The sequence below is a fragment of the Spinacia oleracea genome, chromosome 4 (assembly GCF_020520425.1).
Source record: "Spinacia oleracea cultivar Varoflay chromosome 4, BTI_SOV_V1, whole genome shotgun sequence".
NCBI classification, from domain to species: Eukaryota; Viridiplantae; Streptophyta; class Magnoliopsida; order Caryophyllales; family Amaranthaceae; genus Spinacia; species Spinacia oleracea.
This window is the reverse complement of record NC_079490.1, coordinates 173,711,023-173,724,803: the sequence shown is the minus strand read 5'-3', so window position 1 is coordinate 173,724,803 and position 13,781 is coordinate 173,711,023. Positions and strand designations below refer to the sequence as shown.

The window sequence follows — 13,781 nt, the reverse complement described above, 5'->3', positions numbered from 1 at the left end:
GACACTCAACGCAGCCTATTTGCAGAGGGTCAACAAGCATTATAACCGAAGAGTCAACGCCAGACCCCTAAAAGTCGGTGATCTAGTGCTCAGAAACGCCGCCTCGGTTCAGAAAGGACGGATCCATGGCAAACTCTCAGCCACTTGGGAAGGACCATACATCATCCATTCCGAAAAGAGGCCAGGCACGTTTATGCTGAAACAGTTAGATGGAACAATTTTGAAGAACCATTGGAATACCGATGTTCTCAAAAAATATTTTGTATGATCTCTGTCTGTAGACCAAGTAAGTTGTTTAATGAGAAGAGGAAAGCCATTGGCACCATGTGTTTCATTAAACTTATCTCTATATTTATTGTCCCCTTATATATATATGCAGCCTCGGATCTGATCAATCCGAGACTAAAAACAGGTCGACTTTGCCCATTCCTTGATAAAATGCAAGAAATGACCAAAATCATACAATTCAGGGAATCGTCCAGAATCCTCGGATTCGCGATAACCAAATAAAACTTGTTCGCCACAAACAGTCGCTCGAATCAAGTTATAAAACTCCGGCTCAGATCCACGGATCTCCGAAGGCATAACTAAGAGGCAGACTAACGATCTCTTGCCCAGGTTTCCGAACCACAAGAGATCGGAAGAACAATCCAAACCTCTGAGCAGATCGACGGATTTGAAGAGTCTGGAAACTAAAGAGTCTCTTAGCAGATCTACGGATTTGAAGAACTCGCAAAATTAAAGAGTCTCTTAGCAGATCTACGGATTTGAAGAACTCGCAAAATTAAAGAGTCTCTTAGCAGATCTACGGATTTGAAGAACTCGCAAAACTAAAGAGTCTCTTAGCAGATCTACGGATTTGAAGAACTCGCAAAACTAAAGAGTCTCTTAGCAGATCTACGGATTTGAAGAACTCGCAAAGTTAAAGAGTCTCTCAACAGATCTACGGATTTAAAGAGCTCGCAAGATCAAAAGGTTTTTAGCAAGTCTACAGAGAAGAGGAGCTCGAAATATCTACGGATTCAAAGACCTAAAATTGCGAAAGTACAAAGTTGAAAAGAAGCAGCCAAGTAACAAACATTCATTTTTTATTCAATATTTGGGGGGAGTACAAATACATTGAAAACCTCAAAAATTGAAAACAAAATGAAACAGTTAAAATCGGCAGCCATCAATAGACAATACCGGCCTACCGAAGTACTAAAGAAAACAAAAAGAAATGAGTACAACGCAGCGCCGAGGCAAAAGGGGGAAATGCAAGCACATGTTCGGAAGTCCTCAACTGGAACCGACCGACTCTGAAGAAGACGACTGCCCGAATCCCTAACTCTTGGGAGTCTCAGGAGCAGCCCCTAGGGGAGCATCCTTCGAAGAACCCCCAGCAGTAGTGTCACCTTCGGAAGACGCCTTCTGGGCCCGAGCCTCTGCAAGAGCAGCAGACGACTTCAGTGGAGAGGGGATGGTATCTTCCTCAGCCAACGGTTGGTCCACGGGCGGCGGTTCCGCAACCACCACACTCTTCAACTTCTGCCCTGGCAAGGGCATGAAGTGAAGGAGATTTTTGGGAGGAGGCATGACTTCCGAAACCGCTTCCTACAGGGCAAACGCTCAAAGGTCAGTTTCGGAAAAAGAGAGAACGAACTACAAAAAGCTCCAAGTCAGAACAAATACCTTCTCCGAGGACTGAGAAGCCTTCGCTTTCTTCGGATGCGCGGAAGGCCTCAAAAGAGTGCTACCCTTCCTTTTGCGCTGATCCTAAACAGAGGAGACCAAGGGTCAATAAATGTAAAAGAAGACAAAGGAAGGAATAAAGAAAAAACCGTGAAGTACCCGGTTCCTAGATAAAGAGATATCTATCCGAGCCGGAGATGAAACCGAAGGAACGGCACGCGGCACAGCGTCAGTCCCAGGACCCTAAAAAGATGGTCCAGGACCAAGACGTTAGCCGACGGCCAACCAGAAAGAAAGACAAACAAAAGACTTCGAGATATAGAAACACTCACCGGATCCGAGGTTGTCCTCAAATCAGGGAGCACGACCTTCCCTGGAACAGCTTCGGGAGAAGAGGCAGAATCCCACGGATCAGCTCGAACTTCAGATATCCGAGCGACACCCGACGGAGACAGCACGTAATCCTTCAAGCGAGGATTACGAGGATTCTCTTTTCCGAACTTGTAATCAGGAGCCGAGTCGTGAATGGTCTTTAGATCCAAAGAAATGCCCAAGACCACAGGATCAACGCAGCTAAAACCGTACTCTGCAGAAACAAAGCACAAAACAAAGTCAATAAAACGAGACAAAAAGGAGGAGGACAAACTTACTAAAGAACGGTCCCAGCCGAAAGACACCTACCCCTGTCAAAAATCCTGCTGAGACCGGCAACAGCAAGAATGTCCTCCCGCAAGATATAGTTGAGGTTCGGGAGCCAGTTGGACGGCAGTTTGTAGTTGTCCTCCCGAGCCAAAAACCACTGGAGGAGATCCACGTAGTGGTGATGATTCCGATCCAGAGCAGCCACGCTTCGCATATCAGGATCAGGAGTCACAAACCACTTCGGAGGGCGGTAAAAATGTGGATGCTTCGGATCTGTCGGCACACGAACGAACAACCACTCCGTCTTCCAATTATGATCAGAGCTGAGGTAAGGGTAGGCCGTAATGTAGTTCGGCTCCCCCTTCCTTCGGGATCTTTTGTTGATGATGGTCCACCAACCATACCCATCCCCCTTGGAAGCGTGGTTGAAAGACAGATCGTGCAGATCCCGAAACACGGCAACAGAACATGGAAAGTTAATAAAATCGCACACCCATCTAAATCCGATGATGTGCCTCATAGATTTGGGGGTAAGCTGGGCCAAACTGATGTTGTACGACACCAGGAGCTCGGAAATGAAGGGATCCAAAGGAAAGCGGAGACCGTTCTCCAAATGATGAGTATACACAGAGATGAACCCCCTCGGCGGATGAGTCACCCGAGGACGCTCCTGGTCGGGAAGCTCGCACCAGTACCCCAAGGCGTGCTGGATTCCGTATAACTCTTCGGCCCTCCGATGGTAGTTCCCCAGCTTCGCCTCCACCAACCAGTCACCACTGACCGATTTTTCCAAAGGACCATCGATCTTAGTGGTCTCATGCAGAATCGGGGCATACTTGCCCTGCGGATCAGCTTCAGTCCAATGAACTGGAAACTCAGGGTAAGAGCGGCGCACACCCGAAGAACCAGCTTTCTTACCAGAAGTTGCGCGTTCAGACACGCTAGACCCGCCAACAACATCATCTTTGGAAGCATCCCAACCAGTCGAACGCCTCTCCACCGGCCTCTCCGAAGGCCGACCCCTCGAAGTTTTCGGTAACCTTCCCGAAGGCACGTTCTCCCTCTCACTAGAGGAGCCAACGACGAACTTGCTCTTGCCCCTATTCTTTGCCATGGCCGCGAATTCTCGGTCTGGGGTTGAGATTGAGGGGTAGAAGGAAAAACGAAGAAAAAAGGAGAATTCAGAAACAAATTACCTTTTTCCGAAGCGGAATTCGCCGATAAAACGAACGACACAAGTTCCCGAAGTCTAAAGTTGGCCGAATTTCGTAGATCTGAAGAAACAAATTGCACTGCGATCGCCGGAATTTAGAGAGAGAATGGGTTTGAAAGAAGGAGTAAAAAGTTCGAAAAGAGCAAAGCACCCCGTATTTATAGAAAAGAAAAGGGGCGCATCAACTTCCTCAACCCACGATCTCCACGACACAATACAACTCCCAACACTTGTCATCAATGCAAATCATCCCTTTTCGAAAAAGAGAGGGAACTTTCGGACTTCTGACAGCTGGAAACCCACCCATTTAATTCTAAATGGACCGGGTCTGGGGGGCATGTTGTTTGGGCTCCCAATTGATTCTCAATTGGGCCACTAAGTCCAAAGCCCAATGGCTCTAAACAAACAGCATCAAACCTACCAATGGCTAGTCAGCCATCCATCAAGGCCCAAGGCCCAAAAGCAATAAATGACCTATGGGCATTTATTATGCAAACACTATAAATAGGCCGCCAAGGCTCACACCTCAAGGTACGTCCAATTTATCGCCTTAAGACTACTCTTCTAGAGAACTTCTCTCTAGAATCCGAGCATCGTTCTTACTTAGGCATCGGAGGGGATTTCCTCGGAAACACCCCCGAGGCTAGTGACTTTGCTCTTGTGCAGGTGAATTCGGACTCTACTCATTCAAACAAGCAAGATCTTCAACACATACAAAAGGGCCTTCATTCGAAACCCATTGTTTCCATATTTACAACACCGGAACAAGTCCAAACACATATTTAAACCACACAGGTTCATCCAATCATCAGTTCATCAAAGTGTACAGAAAATTTACAAAATTTACAAAATTTCCCAAACTTACTCAGTCTAATGACTTAAATGGGATAAGAAGCACTTACAAATTGTTGGCCCCTTGTTTTGATCACCTCTTCATTTTGACTCTCCTTTCTCTCCTTTTCCTCCCTCCTTTCCCTCCATTTTTCATTCTCCCTCCTCTGCTCCTCTTCAAACTCTTCGTTCTTCTGATAAACACTACTCCGTTTCTTGAATTGACACCATACTATGTATTTCTTGAGAATTTATGTTAATATATCCTTGTCCTTCACTGTATTTTTAAAGAGCAGTAATCATTTCATAGAGACTTGAGAGACTATTGCACCACACATGTCAACAATCAACATAAATGCCACCAAAGGCAGTTATGCAGAGGAAACAAGATTCATCTCAACTTCAATGTCAGTCATCGGAAAATTTCATCCCAGGTGTAGCCTGCTAGTCTGCTTCAAGAATACATGTGAAGAAGGGAAGCATCATGCTCACAAGGTGTTCGCCAAAATGTGCAACTGAACATTTGCACAGGTATGTAATATTCACAACTATAAATCTTTGAATTAATTACATTTTTGTAACTAACTAAACAAATTAATAGCTGAAACTACGAAAGGCAGGGCTAATTTTGAAAAAGCTCCTTTAAAGACCTATAGAGGATTGTCAAAATTTGATGTTTGAAAAAGTGGGTGAAAATGATAACTTTGTTTTAATTGTCTAAAATACACTTCTTATCGGGTACCTAATTTGTCAATGTCCTTAATAACCCTTTTACACATTAACTAATTAATAATTAACAACTAATTTATCAAACACTTTGCATAAACAATTAATTCAAATTTCAAAGCAAGTAAAATCAGCTGATAATTAAAAATTAGTCAAACTAACTAACAGATAATTGCCAAATAGAGTAAAGCAAAGATAATACTCCTAAAGCGAGTGACAATGAGGAGAAGTTTTTAATTCTATGGTTTGTTGTCTGACCACACAAAATATACTAGTATAAGAAAAACTTGCTAAATGACAAGTTTATTGCAATAATGTCTTTGAAACTTCGTAACAAAAAGGTATCAAATCATAAAAAGCATTCGCACTAAAAACTGACTCCATCATTTCCTTAGCATTTCTCAAAAAATCAACACTAATTCACACTTATACGAGATCTAGATGGATGTAGCAGGGGGTCTTTCACTAGTGCAAGCTATCCTGCAATTGCTGAGCTCTCCCATTTGGACGGAGACTCAATCTGTTTTGGGTGTCAAGTCTCAGCTTGAAAAACTCAAGGACACCATGTCCACTATCCATCATGTCCTCCTTGATGCTGAAGATTTAGAGAGGCTGCATCATGGTCGTCGCACCAACGTTGAACGTGGCAGACTTAAGAGGCTTAAGGAAGCTCTTTACCTAGCTGATGACTTGTTCGACGAGGTTACCACTCTTGCTCATCGCAAGAAGCTCATGCCGGGTAACAGATTGACTAAAGAGGTATCCCTTTTCTTCTCTAGTTATAATCAGCTTCGTTCTGCTTTCACTTGGTCTCGAGAGATTGAAAAGATTAGGGAGTTGTTGGATGATATTGTCAAAGATCATCACCATGACTCTGGTTTGAGACATCAACATCATCCTGTTGGTTTCGAGGACAGCAGACTGAGATATAACCCGAGGGAAACTCACTCTTATGTGTGTGAAGAGGAAGATATAATTATTGGGAGAGATGATGATAAGAATATAGTTATAGATGTGTTATTGGAAGACACTACTGTTGAGGCGGATGTTTCTTTTATTAGCATAGTTGGGATTGGAGGGCTGGGGAAAACTACTCTTGCCCAACTAGTTTATAATGATGAGAGGATTGAGAGGGAATTTCCTCTGAAGATGTGGGTTTGTGTCTCTGATGATTTTAATGTGAAAGTGCTTCTTGGTAAAATCCTTGCAGCTGCAACCAACAAGGCTGGTCAAGATTGTCTGAATATGGACCAGCTCCAAATGAAGCTTCGGCAAGAACTTGATGGGAAGAAATATCTCCTTGTTCTGGATGATGTTTGGAACGAGGATTGTGAAGAATGGCGTAAGTTGAAAACTTTGTTAACTGGAGGGGGGAGGGGGAGGGGTAGCAGAATTTTGGTGACTACTCGGTCAAATGGGGTGGCAGATATTGTAGGAAGCCATCATACACATGAATTGAAGGGTCTTTCTGAGATAGACTCTTGGAATTTGTTTGAAAGGATGATACTTGAACAAGGGAAACATCAAATGGAGGCACACTTAGTTGATATTGGAAAAGAGATTGTTGGCAAGTGTGCTAATGTTCCACTTGCCATAAGGGTCGTTGGAAGTCTTCTTCGAGGTCAAGGTGAAAGCAGATGGCAATGCTTGAAAAATACTGACTTGGAAAAAATTAAACAAGATGGGATAGTACCTGTGTTAAAGATTAGTTATTATTATCTTCCATTCCATTTGAAGAGCTGCTTTTGTTACTGTGCTATATTCCCCAAGGATTACAAGATTATCAAGAAGGATTTGATTTGTCTTTGGATGGCTCAAGGTTTCATTATGACATCACATGGAAAGAGTTTTGAAGATGCAGGTGATGAATATTTCAGTGATTTGTTGCAAAGGTGCTTCTTCCAAGATGTTGAACGAGCTGAGAGTGGTGAAATTATATCGTGCAAAATGCATGATTTGATTCATGATGTTGCTAAAGAAGTTGCAGGAACTGAAATCTTTGATGCAACTTGTTTCAATGATAAAACTCGACATACATTATTGGATAGTAATTCTGGCCGTAATTTAACCAACATGAAAAGATTGCGTACAATTATAATACTGCAGAACAACCTCCTAGGATTTAAATTAAGGTTGTTTGAACGGGTTCTAAAAGTGAGATATTTAAGGGTATTAGATCTGCAGTACACTGAGATGGAAAAGTTGCCAAGCATGGTAAGTGAGTTGTTGCATTTAAGATATCTTGACCTATCTGGCAATCTAATATCTGTGCTTCCTGTTTCCATTACCCAACTTTATAATTTGCAGACACTAAAGTTACGGAATTGTTGGCGTCTAAAAGAGTTGCCAAGGGAGTTGAACAAATTAGTTAATCTTAGACATTTAAATATGCATGGTTGCGAAAGATTGACTCATATGCCAGAAGGGATGAATTGTATGAGTAGTCTGCATACTCTCACAAGGTTTGTGTTAGGCGGGGTATCTGGTGGCAGTCTTGAAGATTTGAGAGATCTCAACAACCTCACAGGTAGAATGGTAATCAAGGTGCAAAGAGGTTGGACATATGATGCAACACAAGTTAGGGAAGGAGGATATCTGATAAACAAACAATACCTAAGGAATATCAACATATACTTGTGTAGGGAGCCTTATCAAGAAAGATATGGTAGTGATGAAGATAGTGATGAATGGATTAATAATTCAGAAGCATTAATGCAAGGGCTGCAACCCCACTTTAACCTTAGAAAGTTCGAGTTGTGGTTTTATCCAGGAGTGAGGTTCCCGTGCTGGGGAGGCTCATCAATGAATCTCCAAAGTTGTCTCCCAACTCTTGTTAGAGTACAACTCCATAAATGTAAAAGGTTGGAGCATCTTCCGCTGATGAGTCAACTGCGTCATTTGAAAGCCCTCGAGTTATATGAATTGAGTGAAGTGGAGTACATGGAGAGTCATAATATTTGTGGAGATAATGTAGGAGCAGAAGATGAGTTGGTATTCTTTCCATCCCTTGAAAAACTTGTGCTAGTGGATTTGCCAAAGTTGAAGGGATGGTGGAAGTTTGATTCAGAATCAAGCAGTAACACGCAGCAGCAGCAGCAGCAGCAGCAGCAGCAGGAACAGCAACAAAACCAATTGTTACCAGAGTTGCAATCTTATTCATTCCCTCATCTTTCACATCTGATTATAGATAATTGCAGTAGTCTAACAACTTATCCTGTCTGTCCGAAACTAGAAAAGTTACAGTTTATAATTGGTTTCTCAGATAAGTTTTCTTTTCAATTCACAACACCAATGAATAATGTTGTAAGGGTAGAGATAGACAACATCAACGGGGGATATATGAATTCTCTGCCTGCAGAGTGTTTACAGCACCTATCTCATCTGGATATAAAAGGTATCAAGAATATGGAAGAATTGATAACAGGGGAAGCAGGGGAGGTGTTCCGAAGCAGTCGTGTCTCCTCTCTTCGCTCCATTCAAATTGCTTCTTGCTCCAAACTGAAGAGGCTGCCAAGGAGAGGACTATGGGAGCATCTCACCTCCCTGAAGTCCCTACAATTGGTCAATCTGAAGGAGTTGGAGTTGGATGATGAAGAAGAAGATGTTAACACCAGTAACATCACCTCTAATGGTGGTTACACTGACAAGCCCTGGAGCTGCCTTGCCCCCACTCTTTGTTCCTTGGTATTAGAGACACTCCCAAAGGTTGTGAAGCTACCAAAGGGGATGCACCACTTGACTGCCCTCCAGTCTCTGACAATCAGATTTTGTGTAAATTTGGAAGCACTTCCACCATGGATACCCTGTTTGTCATCTCTCCAATCCCTGCATATTTGGAGTTGCAGAAGATTGGAGTCACTGCCGGAAGAGATGCGCCACCTCACCTCCTTACAACGACTTGATTTCTTTGGATGTAATAACTCTGAGCTAAAGGAAAGATGCCGAAACCCTACTGGTGCCGACTGGCCAAGCATCCAACACATCCACGACATTAACTTTTTATGATTGAAAAGCTCACTACTGTCATTTCCTTTTTTTTTCTTCTGAGTTTTTCCTTATCTCAAATTTTACTTGACATATCTAAGGCTTTAGCATTAGCTACTAACAAGTAACAAGGACTACTTCACTATGTAGTGATGTGAGAATTACCATATGCATGAAGGATTGGAAGATATACTTGGCTGCATATCAGTTGTATTATCATGCTGTTGGACATACACAAAACTTTATGTTGTATTGCAGAGAACAAAGGTCAGTTCAAAACCAAACAGCTCGACTGGTATCGGGAAATACCGCAAGCCCGGAACAGTTAGAGAGCAACTGGCTGCAAGTTATTTTGTTTAAAATATAACTTATTACACATTTGAACTATACAATGCTACTGTATAAACTACAATGCATAATGTTTGAACTTAGCTTGGGAAGTTAAAACTGCACAAGCACAACTCCCTACACTCTTTTTAAACACCAACATTTTTAAATTGAGAAAAGATCATTTTTTTTTACTAAATAAATACGTAGTAAAACATTTTTAATTTTTTGGAAGGGATTTTAGTCAATACACATCTTTATTGTCACACACTTATCGCGTGTATAAAAAATTTAGTAAATATTATAATCCCGTGTCCATAATGAGCATGGTCATCGTGGATGTCTGGGACCATAAGATTGCAACTTGCTGTGGCACCTAAAACTCAATTACTTATTGTCAAACAAACAAAAAAAAACCAAAACATAATTAGGATTCACAGCCAGATTATATTGTTAAATAAATACAGTAGCAGCAAATAAAAAAATTCGTTTCTACACCTAGATGTTGAGAAACTGTGACATGACATGTCGGCCCTTTATCTGCTTTCCTGGAAGATGACTTATTTAGTTATTTATAATGACACTCAATACCAAGATATTGTACTACTAACTAGCTAGTCAACTACATTTGCTAAAAGACAGATTTATTGCAAATTTGCAATAATATCTTTGAAGTTGGCAACAAAAAAGGTATCCAATCTTGAAAAACATTCATACTAAAACTCACCCCATTACTTATCCTCATCTCCTTTACATTCCTCAAAAAAAGCAACACTAATTCACAAGATAAACCAACTGATCTAGATGGATATAGCAGGAGGTCTGTCAATTGTGCAAACTGTGCTCCAACTGCTGGCCTCTCCCATTTGGTTGGAGACTCAATCTTTATTGGGTGTCAAGTCTCAGCATAAAAAACTCAAGAATACCATGTCCACCATCCAGAATGTCCTTCTTGATGCTGAAGTTCAAGAGCGGTTGCACAATGGTCGCCGCACCAATGTCGAACGTGGCAGACTTGAGAGGCTCAAGGAAGCTCTTTACCTAGCTGATGACTTGTTTGACAAGCTTACCACACTTGCTCATCGCAAGCAGCTCATGTCAGGTAACAACTTCAGTAAAGAGGTATCCATTTTCTTCTCTCGTTTTAATCAGCTTAGCTCAGCTTTTACTTGGTCCCAAGAGATCAAAAAGATCAGGGAAATGTTGGATGATATTGTCAAAGATCATCACCATGACTTTGGGTTGAGACACTCGGTTGGTCTCGAAAATAACCCAAGGGAAACACACTCCTTTGTGTGCGAGGAGGAAGATGTGATTATTGGGAGAAATAATGATAAGAAAATAATTGTGGATATGTTATTAGACAGTAGTGTTGAGGAGGATATTTCTTTTATTAGCATAGTTGGGATTGGAGGGCTGGGGAAAACTACTCTTGCCCAACTGGTTTATAATGATGACAGGATTGGAAAGGAATTCCCTCTGAAAATGTGGGTTTGTGTCTCTGATGATTTCAACGTCAAAGCGCTTGTTGGTGAAACCCTTGTTGCAGTAAACCCTGAAATCAAGCCAGATGGACTGAATTTGGAGCAGCTCCAGTTGAAGCTTAGAAAAGAACTTAATGGGAAGAAGTATCTCCTTGTTTTAGATGATGTTTGGAACGAGGATTGTGATAAATGGCGTAAATTAAAAACTTTGCTGATTGGAGGTAGGAGAGGAAGCAGGACTATAGTGACTACTCGTTCCAAAATGGTGGCAGAAATTGTCGAAAGTACACAGATACATGAATTAGAGGGCCTCTCAGAGGAAAACTCTTGGAATTTGTTTGAGAGAATGGCACTTAAACCAGAGGAACTTCCAATGAAGCCACACTTAATTGAAATAGGTAAAGAAATAGTACGAAAGTGTGCCAATGTTCCACTTGCCATAAGGGTTGTTGGAAGTCTTCTTCGAGGTCAGGGTGAGAATAGGTGGCAATATTTGAAAAACACTGACTTGGCAAACATAAAACATGATGATCAGCTAAATGGCATTGTACCTGTTTTGAAGATTAGTTACTATTATCTTCCGTTCCATTTGAAGAATTGCTTCAGTTACTGTGCTATATTCCCCAAGGATTACAAGATTATCAAGGAAGATTTGATCTGTCTTTGGATGGCGCACGGCTTCATTATGTCATCAGATGGAGAGAGTTTTGAAGATGTAGGTGAGGAGTATTTCAAGCAATTATTGCAGAGGTGTTTCTTCCAAGATGTAGAACGGGCCGAGGGTACTGATGAAATTGTATCATGCAAAATGCATGACCTGATTCATGATCTTGCTAAAGAAGTATCAGGAACAGAAATCCTGTTGTTCAAGTATAACACAAGGTGTTTTAGCGAGAAAACACTCCATATATTTATTGATAGAAGTACCAGTGAAGATAGTTATAGTAACCTCACCAAGATGAAAAGGATGCGTTCAGTTCTAAATATTAATCTAAGAACCCCTGTTATGTTATCAAAAGTGGAATATTTAAGGGTATTAAGCTTACATAATTCTTCTTTGAAAACGTTACCAGATGAGATAGGTAAACTGTTGCATCTAAGATTTCTCGACTTCTCAGATAATGACTGTCTTTCTATATTACCCACATCTATTGCGAAGCTTTACAACTTGCAAACATTGAAGTTACGTAATTGTTACAACCTCAAAGAGTTGCCAAGGGATTTGAGGAAATCAGTTAATCTTAGGTACCTGGATATACAATCTTGCTGGGGATTGACACATATGCCTTGGGGGATGAATAGCATGACATCTCTGCAAAAGCTGACAGGGTTTGTATTGAGTGGAAGAACCAATGTTTTGAATTCGGGGTCAGGTGGTGTTGGTGAGCTTGCAGATTTGAAAATGTTCGATAATCACAGTGACACCATGATGATCATCGTTAAAAAAGGTGTCAGAAAAGACGCAATAGAAGCTAATGGAGGGGGATTTCTATTAAAAGCTCAATATTTGAGGGAAATCAGTTATTTGTGGAGTGATGACAGTAGGGCGAATAACAATTCAGAAGCATTGTTGCAAGGTCTGCAACCCCATCCTAATATCAGAAAGTTGAAGTTGGACTACTATCCAGGAGTGAGGTTTCCGAGTTGGGGGGTCTCATCATTGAATCTCCAAACTTGTCTCCCAAATCTTGTCCAATTAGAATTCTATTTTTGCACAAGGATGAAACACCTTCCATTGATGGGTCATCTGCGCCATTTGAAATTCCTTAAATTAACCCATTTGTCGAAAGTGGAGTATGTGGTAAGTAGTAAGATTAATGGAGATGGGGATGCAGCAACATCTGCAGATGCTGACTTGGTTTTGTTTCCATCCCTTGAAAAGCTTGGGCTTTGGAGTATGCCAAAGTTGAAGGGCTGGTGGAAATCAAAATCAGAATCAGAATCAAATTCATATTCATATTCACTCCATCAGCTTTCTCATCTGACAATATATGATTGTTGTAATCTGACAACCTTTCCTCGCTGTCCAGAACTGAAAGAATTCAAGTTGAATGGTGTTCAGAGGCAACCGCCTTTCCTTCCTTTGCTCCCTTGAAATTACATCATGCCAGAAACTGAAGATACAGGGTATAGTAACTCGGAGGTCAAGGAAAGATGTCTGATGCCCACTGGTTCCAACTGAATCACTTATGATGCCAACTTTCTAGTAATCTGTACTTTAGATTTGAGTTCATAGGAATAAGAACATGAAATCCATCAGATTCACTGTTTATCAGTTTTGTTATTAAAAGGCCTGACTGGATAAATCGAATCATTTATCCAATTTGTGAAAGTGTCCTGTTTCATGATATGCTTCTAATAATTTTGTCAGAATGCAGAAAGATGATCTATTGAACTGTTCTAAGGAGATTAGGCATAATACTCCAGAATCCAAATATTAGCTACTTTCAATATCTATCAACAGGTAGCAAGGATTTGTTTATGAATGCTTTGATTAATTACCAATTCTCATTTGTTTTGTTTATAAACAATTTTTTGCTTTTCTCTCACAAACAGAATGAATGCTAATTTGCTTTTCTCCCCCTCTTGTCTCTTTCATATTCATATTCATGTTCATTCCCTCTGACATTCTTATTAGGGTATTGGGAAGGTATCCTAAGTTGACAGCATTTCTGCTCTGCGCGAAAATGGAAATTTAGAAGATGGTAGGATTCAGTGATGCACTTTGGCCTTACTATGACTTTATGAGGGGGAGTTTGGAAGCATCTCACTAATTCAACCGTTTTCTTGTTCAGTTCTCTGTACTTTGTAGAACTTTACACAATTAAATGTTGATTATACTATGGCAATGATTAAAATATATATTACGTGTTACCCCGTATCATTCAAGAAATATTACGTTG

The 13,781-nt window shown here is 41.0% G+C and overlaps 2 protein-coding genes across 4 annotated transcripts; both read left to right on the top strand.

The window, feature by feature from the left end:
- Nucleotides 1-4,260: 4,260 nt before the first annotated feature.
- LOC110799183 (putative disease resistance protein RGA4) lies at nt 4,261-9,517 on the top strand. Of its 2 annotated transcripts, none has more exons than XM_056842936.1 (2): nt 4,261-4,888; nt 5,538-9,517. In XM_056842936.1, exon 2 carries the CDS (start codon nt 5,648-5,650, stop codon nt 9,086-9,088), a length of 3,441 nt encoding a protein of 1,146 aa, XP_056698914.1. In that variant the 5' UTR covers nt 4,261-4,888; nt 5,538-5,647; the 3' UTR covers nt 9,089-9,517. The 2 variants fall into 2 exon arrangements, with proteins under 2 accessions (XP_056698914.1, XP_056698913.1); XM_056842935.1 differs by having other exon boundaries at nt 5,525-9,517.
- Nucleotides 9,518-10,040: 523 nt separating this feature from the next.
- On the top strand, nt 10,041-13,461 carry LOC110799185 (putative disease resistance protein RGA1). 2 transcript variants are annotated; one of them, XM_022004401.2, is made up of 2 exons: nt 10,041-12,679; nt 12,909-13,461. In XM_022004401.2, exons 1-2 carry the CDS (start codon nt 10,199-10,201, stop codon nt 12,912-12,914), a joined length of 2,487 nt encoding a protein of 828 aa, XP_021860093.2. In that variant the 5' UTR covers nt 10,041-10,198; the 3' UTR covers nt 12,915-13,461. The 2 variants fall into 2 exon arrangements, with proteins under 2 accessions (XP_021860093.2, XP_056698915.1); XM_056842937.1 differs by having other exon boundaries at nt 10,041-13,461.
- The last annotated feature ends 320 nt before the right edge of the window (nt 13,462-13,781 follow it).

Excerpts from the sequence above, each read along its gene's own strand:
- LOC110799183 (XM_056842935.1), top strand. The coding sequence starts at position 5,525 with ATGGATGTAGCAGGGGGTCTTTCACTAGTGCAAGCTATCCTGCAATTG.
- LOC110799185 (XM_056842937.1), top strand. The coding sequence starts at position 10,199 with ATGGATATAGCAGGAGGTCTGTCAATTGTGCAAACTGTGCTCCAACTG.